The following is a 14,940-nucleotide window of genomic DNA, read 5'->3' as shown; positions in this document are numbered from 1 at the left end:
GAAGTAGTATACCATAGAGAGGTCATAAACTAGGCCCCAGTGTTAGGTTTTGTAATTTTTCATCGAGACCATAGGGACTTGGGATAAATTCCCACCCCACGATCCATATATACATGTTCGCATTACAGCAACAAGGATTATAACTCCCGAGAAAGGAACACTGGACATATATTATAAAAAATGTTTTTGATATTCTAGAAGTTGATGTTCTTAGTAAAGCTTACATTACCTTAAAGAGTAATGGTTTATCTTTCCAATGAGTGTTGATGAACGAGATTGGCAAAACATTGACAAAGTTTTGACCTGGCGAATTCCGAAAAAAATACATGTATGTACATGTAGTTAGACCACGGGCAGCTTGTATGATGTATTGTGAACTGGATTTTTGTTAGAGTTGTTTACGTTCCAGATACAGGTTCCCTTTAGGTAGACATTTTCCTTGTTCGTTTCAAACACGCTCTCAACTCTATTCAATATATGTTTACTAAGATATGTGACCCCAAGAATATACATCGCTATAATTGGTCCATGGGCTGGGAGTCAGTGACAAGTCCCTGTGACCCGTGAAGCCCCATTTCTACATGTTGTTATCTAACCTTATCTCTATTTGTTCCTATGTTCCGATAATTTCTATGCTGGCCGTTACCGACATATTTATTATACAACTATACATGTACATGTATTTGCATAAAAATAAGCCTACTATCTCCTAAATGTTACCACGGACTTATGTCCGTGATGTTACTGACGAAATGTGTCGCGATGTGACATTATCAGGAACGTCCTTAAAGTTATTTTCTAATTATTAATTAGTGCAAATGTTACTGACGAAATGTGTCGCGATGGGACATTATCAGGAACGTCCTTAAAGTTATTTTCTAATTATTAATTAGTGCAAATGTTACTGACGAAATGTGTCGCGAAGTGACATTATCAGGAACGTCCTTGAAGTTATTTTCTAATTATTAATTAGCGCAAATGTTAATGACGAAAGGTGTCGCGATGTGACATTATCAGGAACGTCCTTGAAGTTATTTTCTAATTATTAATTAGTGCAAATGTTAATGACGAAAGGTGTCGCGATGTGACATTATCAGGAACGTCCTTGAAGTTATTTTCTAATTATTAATTAGTGCAAATGTTACTGACGAAAGGTGTCGCGATGTGACATTATCAGGAACGTCCTTGAAGTTATTTTCTAATTATTAATTAGTGTAAAATGTTACTGACGAAATGTGTCGCGATGTGACATTATCAGGAACGTCCTTGAAGTTATTTTCTAATTATTAATTAGTGCAAATGTTACTGACGAAAGGTGTCGCGATGTGACATTATCAGGAACGCCCATAAAGTTATTTTGATGTTTATTAAATACATTTCTACCATAACCTGCGTATGTTATCTCACGCCCAGACTATTCATTAAACAACATATCCATTGTTTATTCATACGCATAATGCACACGTGTATTATTGGGGACAGCCAAATCTATTGGACGAGGCATTGACATTACCCCGAACTACTTTCGCCACGTGCGATTGTTTATCGTCTGCTGTCCATTATCAACATGGCTGACAGTGACGATCTGTCACTCTTGTTGGCGGTCAAGATCGGTGATGCGGTAAAACTGTGTGGAAGGGGAAAGGGGATAGTAATTGGTAAATGCAGTAATTTTGGTTTCCCAACCTTTGATATTAGGTTGGATACGTCTGAAACGGGTATAGGTCTATGTGCAATCAGCCACATGAGGTCAACGGCGAATATGACAGGGCAGCCATTTCATTCTGTCATCGGTGGTCCAGTGTATGGAGGCACAATAACCATCAACATTCACAATAATAAATCTTTCGATCGAAAACGGCCAATGGTGATGTACAGTTCTGATGAAGTGATTAAAAGTTCTCGAAATTACACGTCATCTTAATCGTGTCTGCATTCTCATTTCCCCCCGGAGAAGCACTACTCTTATCCGCAATAAACTAGTTCCAAATTATTTTTATTCAAAAGATTAAAAAATTGTGTAATTTTGTAACGTGTTCCAATGTTCTAATGAACGAGGTGTTTCCAAACAAGATTACTGAATAAATAAGTATTTTGTATTTTGCTTCAAAAATAGCGATTTTGTCTCTTTTTGCTTATTAATGACCCAATCGGACAACCTACGATGTATTCTTACGCGAAAGTGTCAATGGGGGTGAAACAATGTTGTACACAATATATATATATTTACGTTAAAAGGTTATGGTAGAAAGAAGTTCTACAACTCGTGGCAGTTGATTATCATCGTTATCAAACTCTCGTTAGTTAATTTTCAAATTTAGAAAAAGACATTCAGCAAAGCCTCGTGTCTTTTCTAAATTTAAAAGTTAAATCACTCAAGTTAGATAACGATGATAATCAACTGCCACTCGTTGTAGAACCTCTACATCAACCATCTTTAATAAGATATCTTAGGCAGACAGTCCACTATTCTCCCATATCAGTCAGATTTACATGTCTTGTGCCATCAATGAAGCAGAAGACGCCTACCCTTTTGGATCACATGGTTTTATTATATTTGAGGGTGTTTGGAGTTTTAAAAAGAGATTTCCTTAATATGGCAGCATTTTCTTGCTTCTGTGTCGGTACGAGATGAGAGAAATAAGAACAAAATCTGACTCGGCATCAATCTGCATTTATTTTTGACAACTTTTCACATTTCTGTACATATAAACATTCTATAATATTAACAGATCGTGTTAATCACAGTAGGAAGTTCAGAGACTCTAGGGTTATAAACAGCAGTTTCGAAATAGTTGTAAAATTCAACTAAGTATTGCTACAAAAAAGGCACACTAATGTCTATACAGCAGTTTTCTGTCAGCCAAGTATTGCTATTTATAAAAGGCACACTAAATCTGATAAAGCAGTATATAGGATCTCTGTATCCTGCCTGTCCTATAGTCCTCCATTATATGGTTCATTGTAAACACTGACCCGGCAATAAGCCCATGTCTGATTATAAACCTATTTGAAGTTTAAGCAGACATGGCAACAAATGGCACTGTTCTTTTTTGCCAAGTAAATTGTTCTGCGGTTAGCCTCTAAGCCTATTTAGAGAGATAAAATAAATTTCCTGCAGAATTTCCTTGAAAAGGTAAAAAAAAAACCAACCTAAAAATCCTCTCAGATTTAACACATTTGGAAACAATTAAACGTTTTGCTGGTTTAATTAGTGAAGTTATATTGTGGACCCTTAAATCGTGGACAGAAGGACAATTTCTTGCAATACTTCCAAACTCATCTCTCAGTGATTCTCAATTTTAGACAAATTTATGGCTAGAATCTAGTAGATAGTAAAGAACTGTGGTAAATATATAATTCTGTGACAAAAGTGTGAATGCAAATCCTCACTAATTTGATTAAAGTTAAGATTTTAAATATGTGAAAATTCCTGGAAGTTAGTTAAAGTATCCCATTAAAGCATATAATGAGAAAAAAAAAGATGCATATAAACAACAAATTATTTGAAGTGATTGAAAATCAGGAATGTATGAAATATTTACAAACTAGTTACAAATTCAGTTAATATATTAAAATTATAAGACATGATTACTTTTAAATATCACAGTGTGTTTCCACTAAAGTGGATATTGGCTTAACAAAGATTAGCACATTCAGATATTATCTCTATATCATTACATATTCGTTATTTCATTCAGTAACAACAGATTTTATGATATATAAAGACCATTTTTAAATTTCTCACAACTGTTGAACAAATTAGAGGAATTAATTTTCTTTTAAAATAAGAAAAAAAAAATCCTTAAAAATCCAATTATTTTTTTAAGACTGAAAGTGTTTGGTCTTCAACAAATTGTCAAACCTGCAGAGAAAAATTTCAGAAACTCTTTAAATTTGTCTTATGTTTGAATTTTAAAACAACTCAACAATATGACAATATGATGTAACAATATTCAAAAAGAAATAACTTAAAACATTAATATCATATGAGAAGTGTGGACGGAAATAGCACAAGACTATTCTCACAGAAGTAATATAAAAATACGTCTTCGGCAAACCCTGTGGTAAAGATAACTGAAAACAATACTATGCTATAATTTATCTCTCATTCAGAAGATAAAGCAATTTCAATAATATACAAATATTTAAAATAGATATATGTATAATTAGGGATAATACCACATCGTATATATATCAAAATTATCCAAATAAGTTAACTTCTTTGTTGTAACTGTAGCCGTGAAGTTTCTGAAACAGGACGGAAATTCAACACGTATGATCAAGATAACATTTATTCGCAAAAATAAAAATATATTGTCAGACCTTTGTTTGTACTGGTAATAAATGGTAATACTTAAATAACAAAAAATAAAATAATGTGTCACACTCAAAACTTGTGTTACTTTTGGGGAATCAGTCTCAATATTTTCCCTTCAGAATACGATGTTCCAGGATCTTCATTTGCATAATAAATGAAGTCACGCCCCTAACACGTTGATTGACAAGTTTTATTACCATAATAACATATATATAAATATAAGTAAAGTCTGAAGTTGGCTCCAATCCTTTTGCTGTATACAAGCAATCAATCATCGAGCTGACACAGCATAGCCACACCCCTTCCAATCCAATGCTGCTGTGGGCGGTCTGAGGGCACACTCATAGCAATGACGAAGTTTGTAGAGTGACCAGTGGTAGAGAGAACACCACGACGTGCACTTGTTTTGTAGATCGGAGATCTGTATATTGGTTTATCTGGGATGTCTGATTTCTTTATTGGTTTCACCCACACCTTAATTAACATAAAAAATTGAAATATCTTTAAAATTTTGTATACAGAATTTGCCACAATGTAAACTTTGCTTGAGCAAACAAGGATCAAACACGAGTGATCATATAACGATCATGTTTGATTTTTTAATAACAAATCAAATAAGAAAAATATTATATGAGGTCTATGGTAAGCATCATATCAAACGATTGAATATGTTAATTTTTTCACATGCCTAGGAAGTCATGTGATTTTACTTAGAAATAAAGTTGCAGTAGCTTTACTATGTTAGTGTATTGTTAGCTGTATTATAACACAAGACAGGAAAGTCATGTAGTAATTTGTCCTGCTGAATTATATTTAATTTGATCTTAATGATTTATTTAATTTGATTTTATTGAATGACTGAATTTTATCCTGTTAAAGACAAAACACACATTTCCTTTAAGAGCTGCTATCTATAGGAATGTATGAAGTATCTTCTGTTTAGAATTCTAATTTGAATGAAAATTTGTGTGATTTACCTTAGGTAAGGGGTCAAATAGTATCTTGGGTTCTGACTCGGCCAATAACCTGGTTTTCCTGTCCCATCTGGCTCCATCCACAAACAGGCCATACACATACACCCCTGGAAATCAGGAATAAAATTAATATGCTTAACAAAATAAAAGTTAATGTCATAGATTTTTACAGTAATTGCCTTTCTCTAGAAAATTTTGTTACATAAAGTGATTGAGGTGTGTCGGCCTCTAAATCCATTGTTTATCCCACAAGTAACCCATGCCTGGTAATAAGCCTGCCCCGTATATATTGCTGTTTAGCAGAATGACAATCAAATGTTATTTCATTGTCCTGTAGTATAAGCTCACCCTCTAACTTTCAATAAGAATTTGTATTTGGCTCCCATAGATTATTGCAGGATGTGGTACATGAATGACCTTCAAACTTACACTGACCTTGGCATTTTGAGTCTGGATCATGTGATGCAAACAAGTGCCACTAATAGAAACTTTTTAAAAACTGACATTCAAAGGGGAGACATTATCAATATGAATGTCTCTACATTACAGAGTGGTTAAAAAGTTATATTTCAAAATTTCAAGGTCAAATTTTACCATCATCTGGGGCTGTGTCATAATCTTTATCCTCCAAGACATCGTAGTCGAAGCTGAGAAGATCAATAGGGATGGTGTATTTCCTAGCATAATTCTGCTGGGCACCAGTCAAGAAGGCTTGTGTGAAGTAAAATCCTGAGATCCAGAAAACTGGAGGTGGTCCTTGATCATACCAGTCCTGGAAATTTGTCAAATATCATTAATACATGAATTAAGGACCATTCAAATTATATAGAATACAGTACTGTATGTTGTTTTCCTTTCAATGAAATTTTAGGAAACTTGTCTTTGAAATTTTATTTTTGTTAGCCTTGACAACCAATAAATGATTCAGTGTAGTTTATATGAAGATTGTTTGAGATTAAATGTTTTGTTCAAGTTAGGATCTTATTAAACCATATCAATTAATCTTTTAGATATCTGACCAAATAGAAATTTACCTACATTAACAATGAAAATCACACAGATACACAGTTATTGACTATAGATCTAGTAATAGTTTACTAAGTGTTCCATTGATCAATCATGGAACTTTTAGTTCTTTTTTCTGAAAAAGATAAGAATTTGATAAAGCGATCAAAATGATTACCTGAAGGAACTTGAGTCGAGCCAGGAAATCGTTGACATAGCTTCCTAATGGTTTCAGTGAGGGGTAGGATTTCTTCATCCACATACCAGGGGGAACACCTTTCAGGATACTGAGGACGACTTCCTCTAGATCTCCAGACATGACAACGAGTCCCTTTTATTGAAGCAAAAACAAACATGTAGAATTGACACATATAGGACACTTAAGTGATAGTTTATACCTTAATTGTAAAAATCATTTCCCCAGAATAACCTGACTTTTTATGACCTAATGACCTATGACCCAACGACCTGTGACATCTTAGACCACCAAACATGTGGACTTACTAGCCTCGCTCAAATAACAAAAGTGACCATAGCACAACTTACAAGAACATATGATCATGGTCTCTACTAGCATTGATCTCTAAGTACACATTTTTCTATCTTAAACAGTAGTCTCTGCATACATGATCTACTTTGTGAAAATCTTTGTACACAGAATGACAAATTGAAATTCGATGATAACGAAAAAGATCTGGAATTTTCACATTTAAGAAAACAAAATCTCGACATTTGACCAGAAAGAATTTATCTTGCTTTTCATACTTTAAGCTTGTTACTGAAGCAATTTGCTAAGTTTCTATTTCATACAGAGGGGATGATTTTGCGTCACTTTTGTTTTAACTTATTTATGCATAAGTTTTGCAGAAATCATTATGGCAGATTATGAACCCCATCTAAGACTTGTTTGGTCTGTTTAAATGATAAATTGTTAACTAAATAACAAATGATGTTTACTATAATAAACGGCCATATTCAATTCACATCTTGTGTTCTAGTTGTTATTTCTATGACTGTCTTACTAGCTTGCCATGATGGAGGTCCTGTATAAAGAATCTTCAAAATTATTTTCAAAAGACTTTCCTCCAAACTGACCTTGAGTGCTTTCCTGATGTTCACAAGGCTAGACCGGATGGTGACGAGGAGGCGGTTGAAGCGCACCATTTCCTGGACAAGAACAGTATTCATGCTCTGTTTGTATGATGTTGGATATTTCCTTAGCGCTGCATCTGTATCGTAGTTTGGTGGCAACTTTGACAGGATGTCTGCTGCCACTTCATCTACAACTTCGTCAGTGGATTTGCCTCCCTCAGATGAAGCTTTAGCCTGCAGTGGAAGAGGTCCAAGTGGACAAAAAATTAACATTTTGTTCAAATTTTTTAAAAGCAGGCGAGCCAAACTTTACCGGATGATCAGTCTAATTGATAATGAAATTGATGGATGATTTCTTAAGATCAATGACATAAACATGTGTTATTTGATTAACATATTCTTTATTAATCAACAAAATTAATTATCAACATTCCTTTTTCCTCTCTTCTGTAACTTCAAGCCTCCAAGATAAAGTAAATTGAATTATATTACATCTGAAGACAACATTTGCCTCGGAAAATGACTTTACAACACTGTTGTAACAAATCATCTCTGTATTTTCACTACAAATTTAACATAACTATAGACCAGTTTTCTGTCCTTTAATCTTCAAAGTGCACAGTAAAAATAATTAAATTTACTTAAACTAGAAGTTGTAGATGAGAAAATTGAAGTCAGAAAGCCTGATAAATTGAAGAGTCAGGAATAAGAATGAGAAATTGTGTTAAGAAATCAAAGTCGATATAAACGAGTCAATAGATATGAGTATTAAATCATACATTAACACTCATAGCGAAATCATGCATGAAACGTTTTTGTGCTGTTTTTTTTAAAATCTAGAATTAAGTACCTAGCTAAAATGTAAATTGCAAATAGACTATCGTCTTTCCTACAAATATAGCAATCCTGCATAACACATTTTCCCTCTGACTTGAATTGTAATTTAAGCTTTATTCTCCATATTTAGAATTTCTTTTAAACACAGATATTGGTCATTAATTTACAATAAATTGGCACTGCTTTTCTGCCAAAACTTGTCTTCACAATGTTACACAAAAACAGATATATAACATAATCGTACATTTAAATTTAAATGTCTTTAACCTGTAACCTTTAACCTTTAACCTTGTAAGTTGTTCTCCAAATCAAATACACCACAAATATTTAATTTTGAAAAAATCAATATCATGAAAGCAATACTGTGATATTGGCTGCAAATTAAATGTTTTGAGCTGCTGCAAAATATATATGTAAAACTATGCAAAATATTCCAAAGTTTCCAGAGATACATAAATAGATTATGATATATCAATGATAAGTCTGAAACTCCAATCAGGAATCCATCTGTTGTGGAAAAAAATCATCAGCTAGCTAAATAAAATCATGCATGCTGTTAATGTTTACCAGTTTAAGGAAACTAGCAAGAGTTGAATAGCCTGTTTCTCACATGCATGGGACACCATCCAATCACTTGTTAATATCTTGAAATGTGTCATAGAATTTTTCTGTTGATACACCCATATACAGCCCATTTTGATATTTCTTTGGTGTAGAGTATCTGAGCTGTCTGTGGTGACTTTGTTTTCAATATGGCTTCAAAGTTTTAATATAATGTACATACTTCAGAAATTATGATGTACTCTTTATTGTAAAATTGGTATTTGACTGTTTACATTTATTTTTCTTCCAGCAATACATAATTATAATCAGTGTATGCCATGACACACCATTACTTTCTTAGGTTCTGTAAAATTATATTCAATTTTTCATTTTTCTTCAACGATAAAAAAATGGAGGGCATATAAAACCTGACTTTTTAACGATTTACTTCCATATATCCAAAAACAACTAGCCTCTATCCTAATCTCTCAGACAGCTTTTCCTGATGTAAATATCAGGATTCCATTTTTTTGTAAATGGGATAACACGTACACTACTAAATATAGAAATTAACCCCTGATCCATCAGAATCCACAGATTGAATGGAACACAATTTTTTATTTGATAATATTAATCAAGTAAGAAATTGAAGACAATATTGAGATTGATTGAGAATTACACATTATAATCATTATAATAGACAGTATTGCTATTCTTATCTTTGGTAAAGAATGTCAGTTGCTCAGCGCCAGCAAAGGCCTTGTAATAAACAAGCATATCTGATTCTTAAAATAATTTTTGTTCCAACTGATGTGAGGTTTGTTCTGCAAATAGGATTTTTTGCATGCTATTAACAGCTGTGTCATTAAAGGATGTGCCGTGCTTGGTTGGAGGGGGAAATCAGGAGTTACCAGAGGAAGACCCCACATAAGCTGTGATGGACTGTTTACAGAATCTTTAAAACCCAGTTTAGTTATAGTTACAGATCAGATGATATCCAGCTTATTTAGCCAATAAATTTATCCTACATGGTAATTTTTCCACAGATAATAATAAAAAACATTGCCATGGTAGCTGTTGTTGCCTAGTTGATGGCACCTGTTTCTAAGGCGTCAGTGGCATTTGTTACACTGATAGTGACCATACCATGTGACCAGTTAGTAATAACTGTAGGATACCTTGTATATATACATTGTAAGTAATTTAAGCTAGTCTAGCATTAGTTGGTCCCCTTACAGGTGAGGACAGGTGTGCTTATAAGCTATAATGCAAATCACCTTGGATCTATTAGTAATAACTACTATGTGTATCTATAAATAGGTATATGTGTCAAAATACAACTGATTTCCAAAACATATCAAATAGAATTGGACTGAATAAAATCAGAAAAAAACCTTCGAACTTGTTTTACAAGAAAGTCAAAAATTAAAAAAAAAAAAAAAACATGAATGTTATAGGGTTTAATTGATAGAAGAACATTTACTTGGTACATTGTTTTCCAAGTAACTGTATAATGAGAATAAATTTTTCAATTTTTTGAAAATCGAAAAATAATGATCATAAAAGAAGCACCAACAAGTTGATATGTTTTGGAAAAGAAGTTGAAGAGAATTGAAGGAGAACTCTGTAAAGAGAGAAAAACTATATACATATTGTGGTGATATCTCAGGTCTTACCCGTTTCTGTTACCATGGTGATTAATATTGTTTGTTTTCGTTTATTTGCCGACACCAGTCGTAACCACACACAAACCACACGAAATAAAATGAAAAAACAAGAAAATCATTGCATTAGTTCATGTTTAAAACTACTGTGGCAAATATATGTATATGATACAATGTATTAAGTGAAGTATTCTACAAAATTCAAGAAAATTCAAATGGCAAAGCTCTGAATATATGTAAAAATCCTTGTTCAAATCTTCACTTCAAAACATTTCCTGCCTTCTGCCATATCATTCCATAATATATAGATGAAGAAGAAAACCAAAGTTCACTTTCAGGTTTATAATTAGCACCCTAAAAATTCCTTGTAGGGTGTATTCTTAACAACACTGATGCACTCTCATACAACAACCATTGACACACTCACACAACAAAAAGGTGCATATACAAACATGACAACTGTTTATCTGCCAAGGCTTTGGCCATTTGGGAGCTTCCAGAAGTGTTTTTACCCCTGTAATATTCTAATAGACAATCAACTGATAAAAAAAAATAAAATCTTTCTCCAACCTCTCTCAAATATCAGCAAATTTTGTCTCCAAGGAAACTGAGATATGTAATACAGTTCTCAATCATGTTATGAAAATCATTTTATAAAACAATGGGTCAACTGAATCAGTAATGCCGACTTCAACAGAAATGGCAGCTTTATAAAATAAATACCAGGTAGTTATAGTGAAAACTTTGAGGATTTTTTTTTCTTTTTCATCGTTGTTATATTTTCCACACTTATACAACTTAATTTGTAAATTTTGAAGTACCTGAAACTAAATTCTTATATTTTTAATTGCAATAAAAAGTATTGTAAAAAATAACATGCTTTACAAATGCCTTTATTGAAAAGAAAATGCACATCTACAAAAAATAAATATAAAAAAAAACCCAATTAACAAGGAAAATCTCTTAAAGATAAAAAAAGATTAAAGGATTTATGAATGTTAACTTCAGCCTGAAGTTATAAAAAAAACTTGGGGAAAAAAGGCATCACTTTCTGGTTTCAAAATATGATATGACCTTTATGACCTTGATGTTTTCAAGATGCATACAACAAATCATTCAGCACTAGTTTAATTAATAAAATGTCCGTATTTACATACAAAGGTGACAGCCAACAGAAACTGTATACAATTAACCTTTTCACCTTTGACCTCACAACTCCTATTTGTCACCTTTGAACCCTTATTCTGTCCTTGACTTAAATCACCTTATATGGTGATGTCATGCATAATGAAAGTGATGACAATTAAGCTGTGGTACGAAAATATAATTTTGCTGCCTCCATCAATACCACGTTGCTGTAGTGGGACACTTAATGAAAACAATCCCTAGGACCTTTAACCCTTAATTGTCAATTTTACTGGTGATAAATATCTAAGTCAAGAAAATGATACTCAGTGAATGAAATTAAAAAGGTTAACAATGAAAATAAATGTTAACCTACCAAGCATTATTAGTACATCAACAATTTTAAAAATTTAGATCAAAAACATGCAAAATATAGATTCTCATTTAGAAATAAAATGATATCTTGAAATATCACTCCATTATCAAGGTTCCTCATCAGTGTTCCAGTGTAACATGGAAACAGTATCAAAATTATCACATTGAATTACCTCCTACCTTCAGTGTATTTATCACAATATTGTAAAATACAACAAAGATATTGTACATGCAAAGTTATGTGACACAGATGCCAAATCTAAATCCAATCAAAAAATACAAAAAGACTTCTTTCTTTCCTGAACCAGAATTTTCCTTATGGACTCATTACTTATATATCTAAAATTAACTTCTTAAAAAATAAACTGTTTCAAGAAAAAAAACTTATTTTCACCAAAAAAAAATCTGAATTTTCACATTTTTTCAACAAAAACAAAAAACAAAAAACAAACAACAATGGGAATGTTATAAAGCCGCATTAGGTTATTAAAAGAAATCTACAGTTTTTGCTTTTAAATCACAGATATTGATATTTTTTCATATCATTACATAACTTATCATTTTGTAGTATATATTGCTGTGAACAGATTTTTTTTCCATAAGACGACTACCTTTTTAATGTAACCTGTTTAAAAACAAAATGACTAAAGAGAATATTTTTGTAAAATAAGAGTAATTCTTCATGCTGATCACAACAGGATGATGAAATGCACTCTGATGTAACAATTCAACAATATCAACGACATTGTGCAGGTACAAACCACTTTACTGAAGTGGACAGGCCACGGGCGCAGCGCTTGAGGCGCTCGTAACATAGCTAATGCCTGCAGAATAATCAGTAGCAATCAACTTCGAAACAGAAGTTACAGAAGACACGCAAGTAAACGGTGCAAAATATTCAATAATACAGTACATGTTTATGAAGTAATACAACTGCCTCACACAGCTGTTTCTTTCTTCCAGGGATCTTCAGTGACACTTTCGGCCAAAAGTCAGAAAATCAGAAGAGTAGTTATCAATAAATGAAATGAAAATTGGCCTAAACAAATGTCAATATCTAAGTGTAGTTCGTGAACTGTGCAAACCACATCACTCAATTGGTAAATTTTGGATACTGGGTAAGATTTTTGATAAAATTTGGGAATTTTCCCTGATGAAATATTGATGAATTTTAAGACTAACTGATAATTCAATGTGAGCCTAGGTAATATGCCCAACCATACCAAATGTAATTGGGTATAAATATTAACATATACCATTTGGTTGTAATAAGCCCATTCCTTTGTTATTGTGTTGGTCATCCAAGCTTATTATATGGTACATTTCTGACAGAAATTTGTTTCAAATCAATGCAAAATATTTAAAAAATCAACAAACAAAACAGCTACTAATTAATGATATGACAAGTGCGTTAAAGTCAAATGGAGATTCAGGTAAAACATCAAACATACCAAAATACCTCTTAGGAAGGAATTTGAAAAAACTATTTTTTGTCTTTTTATTGTAAGTATTAACTTGCTTTATAACCTAATTTTTGTATTTAATTTTGTGGACAGCTGTAATAAATTTACAATTTTGAACAATTTTCCTCTTTACAAAACAACATTACAGGTTTTCAATGCGCTCAAGTCATATCATATATCAACCAAATTCTGGGTTATAGGTGGCAATCAAATCAAAAACAAAATCTAGAATGGTTTTGAAAACAGCAGTGAATAAATCAACAGGGGTATCGATATGTTAGAAATAAAACACAAAGGGTTCCTTAAAATCTACTAAATCAAATGAGGTCAAACTGTAAAGCTTGGCAAATCATGGTCACTACAAGCTCAACAGTTCACCAAGGGGGAAGGGTAAAACAAAGGTGAGGCTTAGAAAGAGGCGACGCCTACCTGTGTCAGGAGGATGTTGTCAAAAAGGAGGCGTGTCTCTCCCTGGTCCTTAGTGATGTCAGCATTGTCATTCATACCGAAGATTCCAGGTTTAGAATTCAATGGCAGGTTACGGATAAACTCCAGTGTTCCCTCATACTGGAATGACATATCCAAGCACATGTTTCAGTTTAGGGGGAACAAAATTTACATGGAACTTGAAATCTTTTATTTTCAAAAAGATCAAAATCATATTTTCTAAGTTAATCTGGTACACTTTCACATAAGTGTATATTATTAACACCCATGAACAAACAAAGACATGTAAAACTGATTCATGAATTAGCACAAGGGAGACAACCAAAGAAACAGGTGCCCTAAACATAAGTAATCCTGTAAGCATATTTTGAAGTGGTTTATTTTCTTGTTTATTGTTTATTTTCTTTTCAAAACTTACATCAAGGTCATTGGGAGAGAAATAATCGCCAGTTTCATCAAATTTGTAGTTTTTGTCTTCAATGATGTTGGTGCTGTAGAATTTGTCGAGAATGCTGTGCAGAGTACGACGATCCCACTCATCAGTAACACGCCCTCCATAATTACACTCTCCAGTCAGGTAACGGATGGCATCGTACTGGATATCCTGTCCACAGAAATTAATATGGGTTTTAAAACAATTTTTTCAAAATTTTATAGAAGGAGGTTTTGGGTTCAGATGACAAAACTGCTTTCAAAGTAAAATCTTAAAAGGTGATGCAGTTGAGTTTTTTTCCCCGTCTTAGTAAAGACAATGATACAATTTTATTTTCAAACAGAAAACTGGGACCAATAATGTGTTTCCTACCGTGTATTCATTCAAGTACATTGCCAATTGCTGCACGCTAATACGCAAGTCAGTCTCGTTGAACTCGTAGGGGTTGTTCCAGCCCAAAGGTCCAAACTTCCTTCTCTCCTGAACAATACCATGGAAGAAACACAAACCAAACAGAAGCTTCTTCCAGGCATACTGAAAGTAAAAGTCAGGAGCAGTTATATAAAACGGTGTTCAAGAATTCATGGAAAATATATATCTATCAATATGTAGGCATATGATATCAACAATACTATGGATTTTTTCCCATGAACAATTTCAT

The 14,940-nt window shown here is 32.9% G+C and overlaps 1 protein-coding gene across 1 annotated transcript in view; it reads right to left on the bottom strand.

The window, feature by feature from the left end:
* Positions 1-4,007: 4,007 nt before the first annotated feature.
* The window catches only part of LOC132547252 (dynein axonemal heavy chain 7-like), a 49,134-nt gene continuing 38,201 nt past the window's right edge, over positions 4,008-14,940 (bottom strand). The window contains exons 62-69 of the mRNA XM_060211017.1: positions 14,652-14,813; positions 14,265-14,450; positions 13,823-13,966; positions 7,396-7,626; positions 6,479-6,631; positions 5,890-6,067; positions 5,299-5,402; positions 4,008-4,795 (exon numbers count right to left, since the gene is read on the bottom strand). Of these exons, the coding sequence (XP_060067000.1) occupies positions 4,589-4,795; positions 5,299-5,402; positions 5,890-6,067; positions 6,479-6,631; positions 7,396-7,626; positions 13,823-13,966; positions 14,265-14,450; positions 14,652-14,813 (1,365 nt within the window). The 3' untranslated portion in view covers positions 4,008-4,588. The remainder of the gene's footprint in view (positions 4,796-5,298; positions 5,403-5,889; positions 6,068-6,478; positions 6,632-7,395; positions 7,627-13,822; positions 13,967-14,264; positions 14,451-14,651; positions 14,814-14,940) is intronic.

The sequence above is a fragment of the Ylistrum balloti genome, unplaced genomic scaffold, assembly GCF_031769215.1.
Source record: "Ylistrum balloti isolate Yb309-2 unplaced genomic scaffold, AGI_CSIRO_Ybal_v1 Utg369942, whole genome shotgun sequence".
Taxonomy (NCBI): domain Eukaryota; kingdom Metazoa; phylum Mollusca; class Bivalvia; order Pectinida; family Pectinidae; genus Ylistrum; species Ylistrum balloti.
Note: the sequence above shows the minus strand (reverse complement) of the source record. Positions and strands in the feature narration are given on the sequence as shown.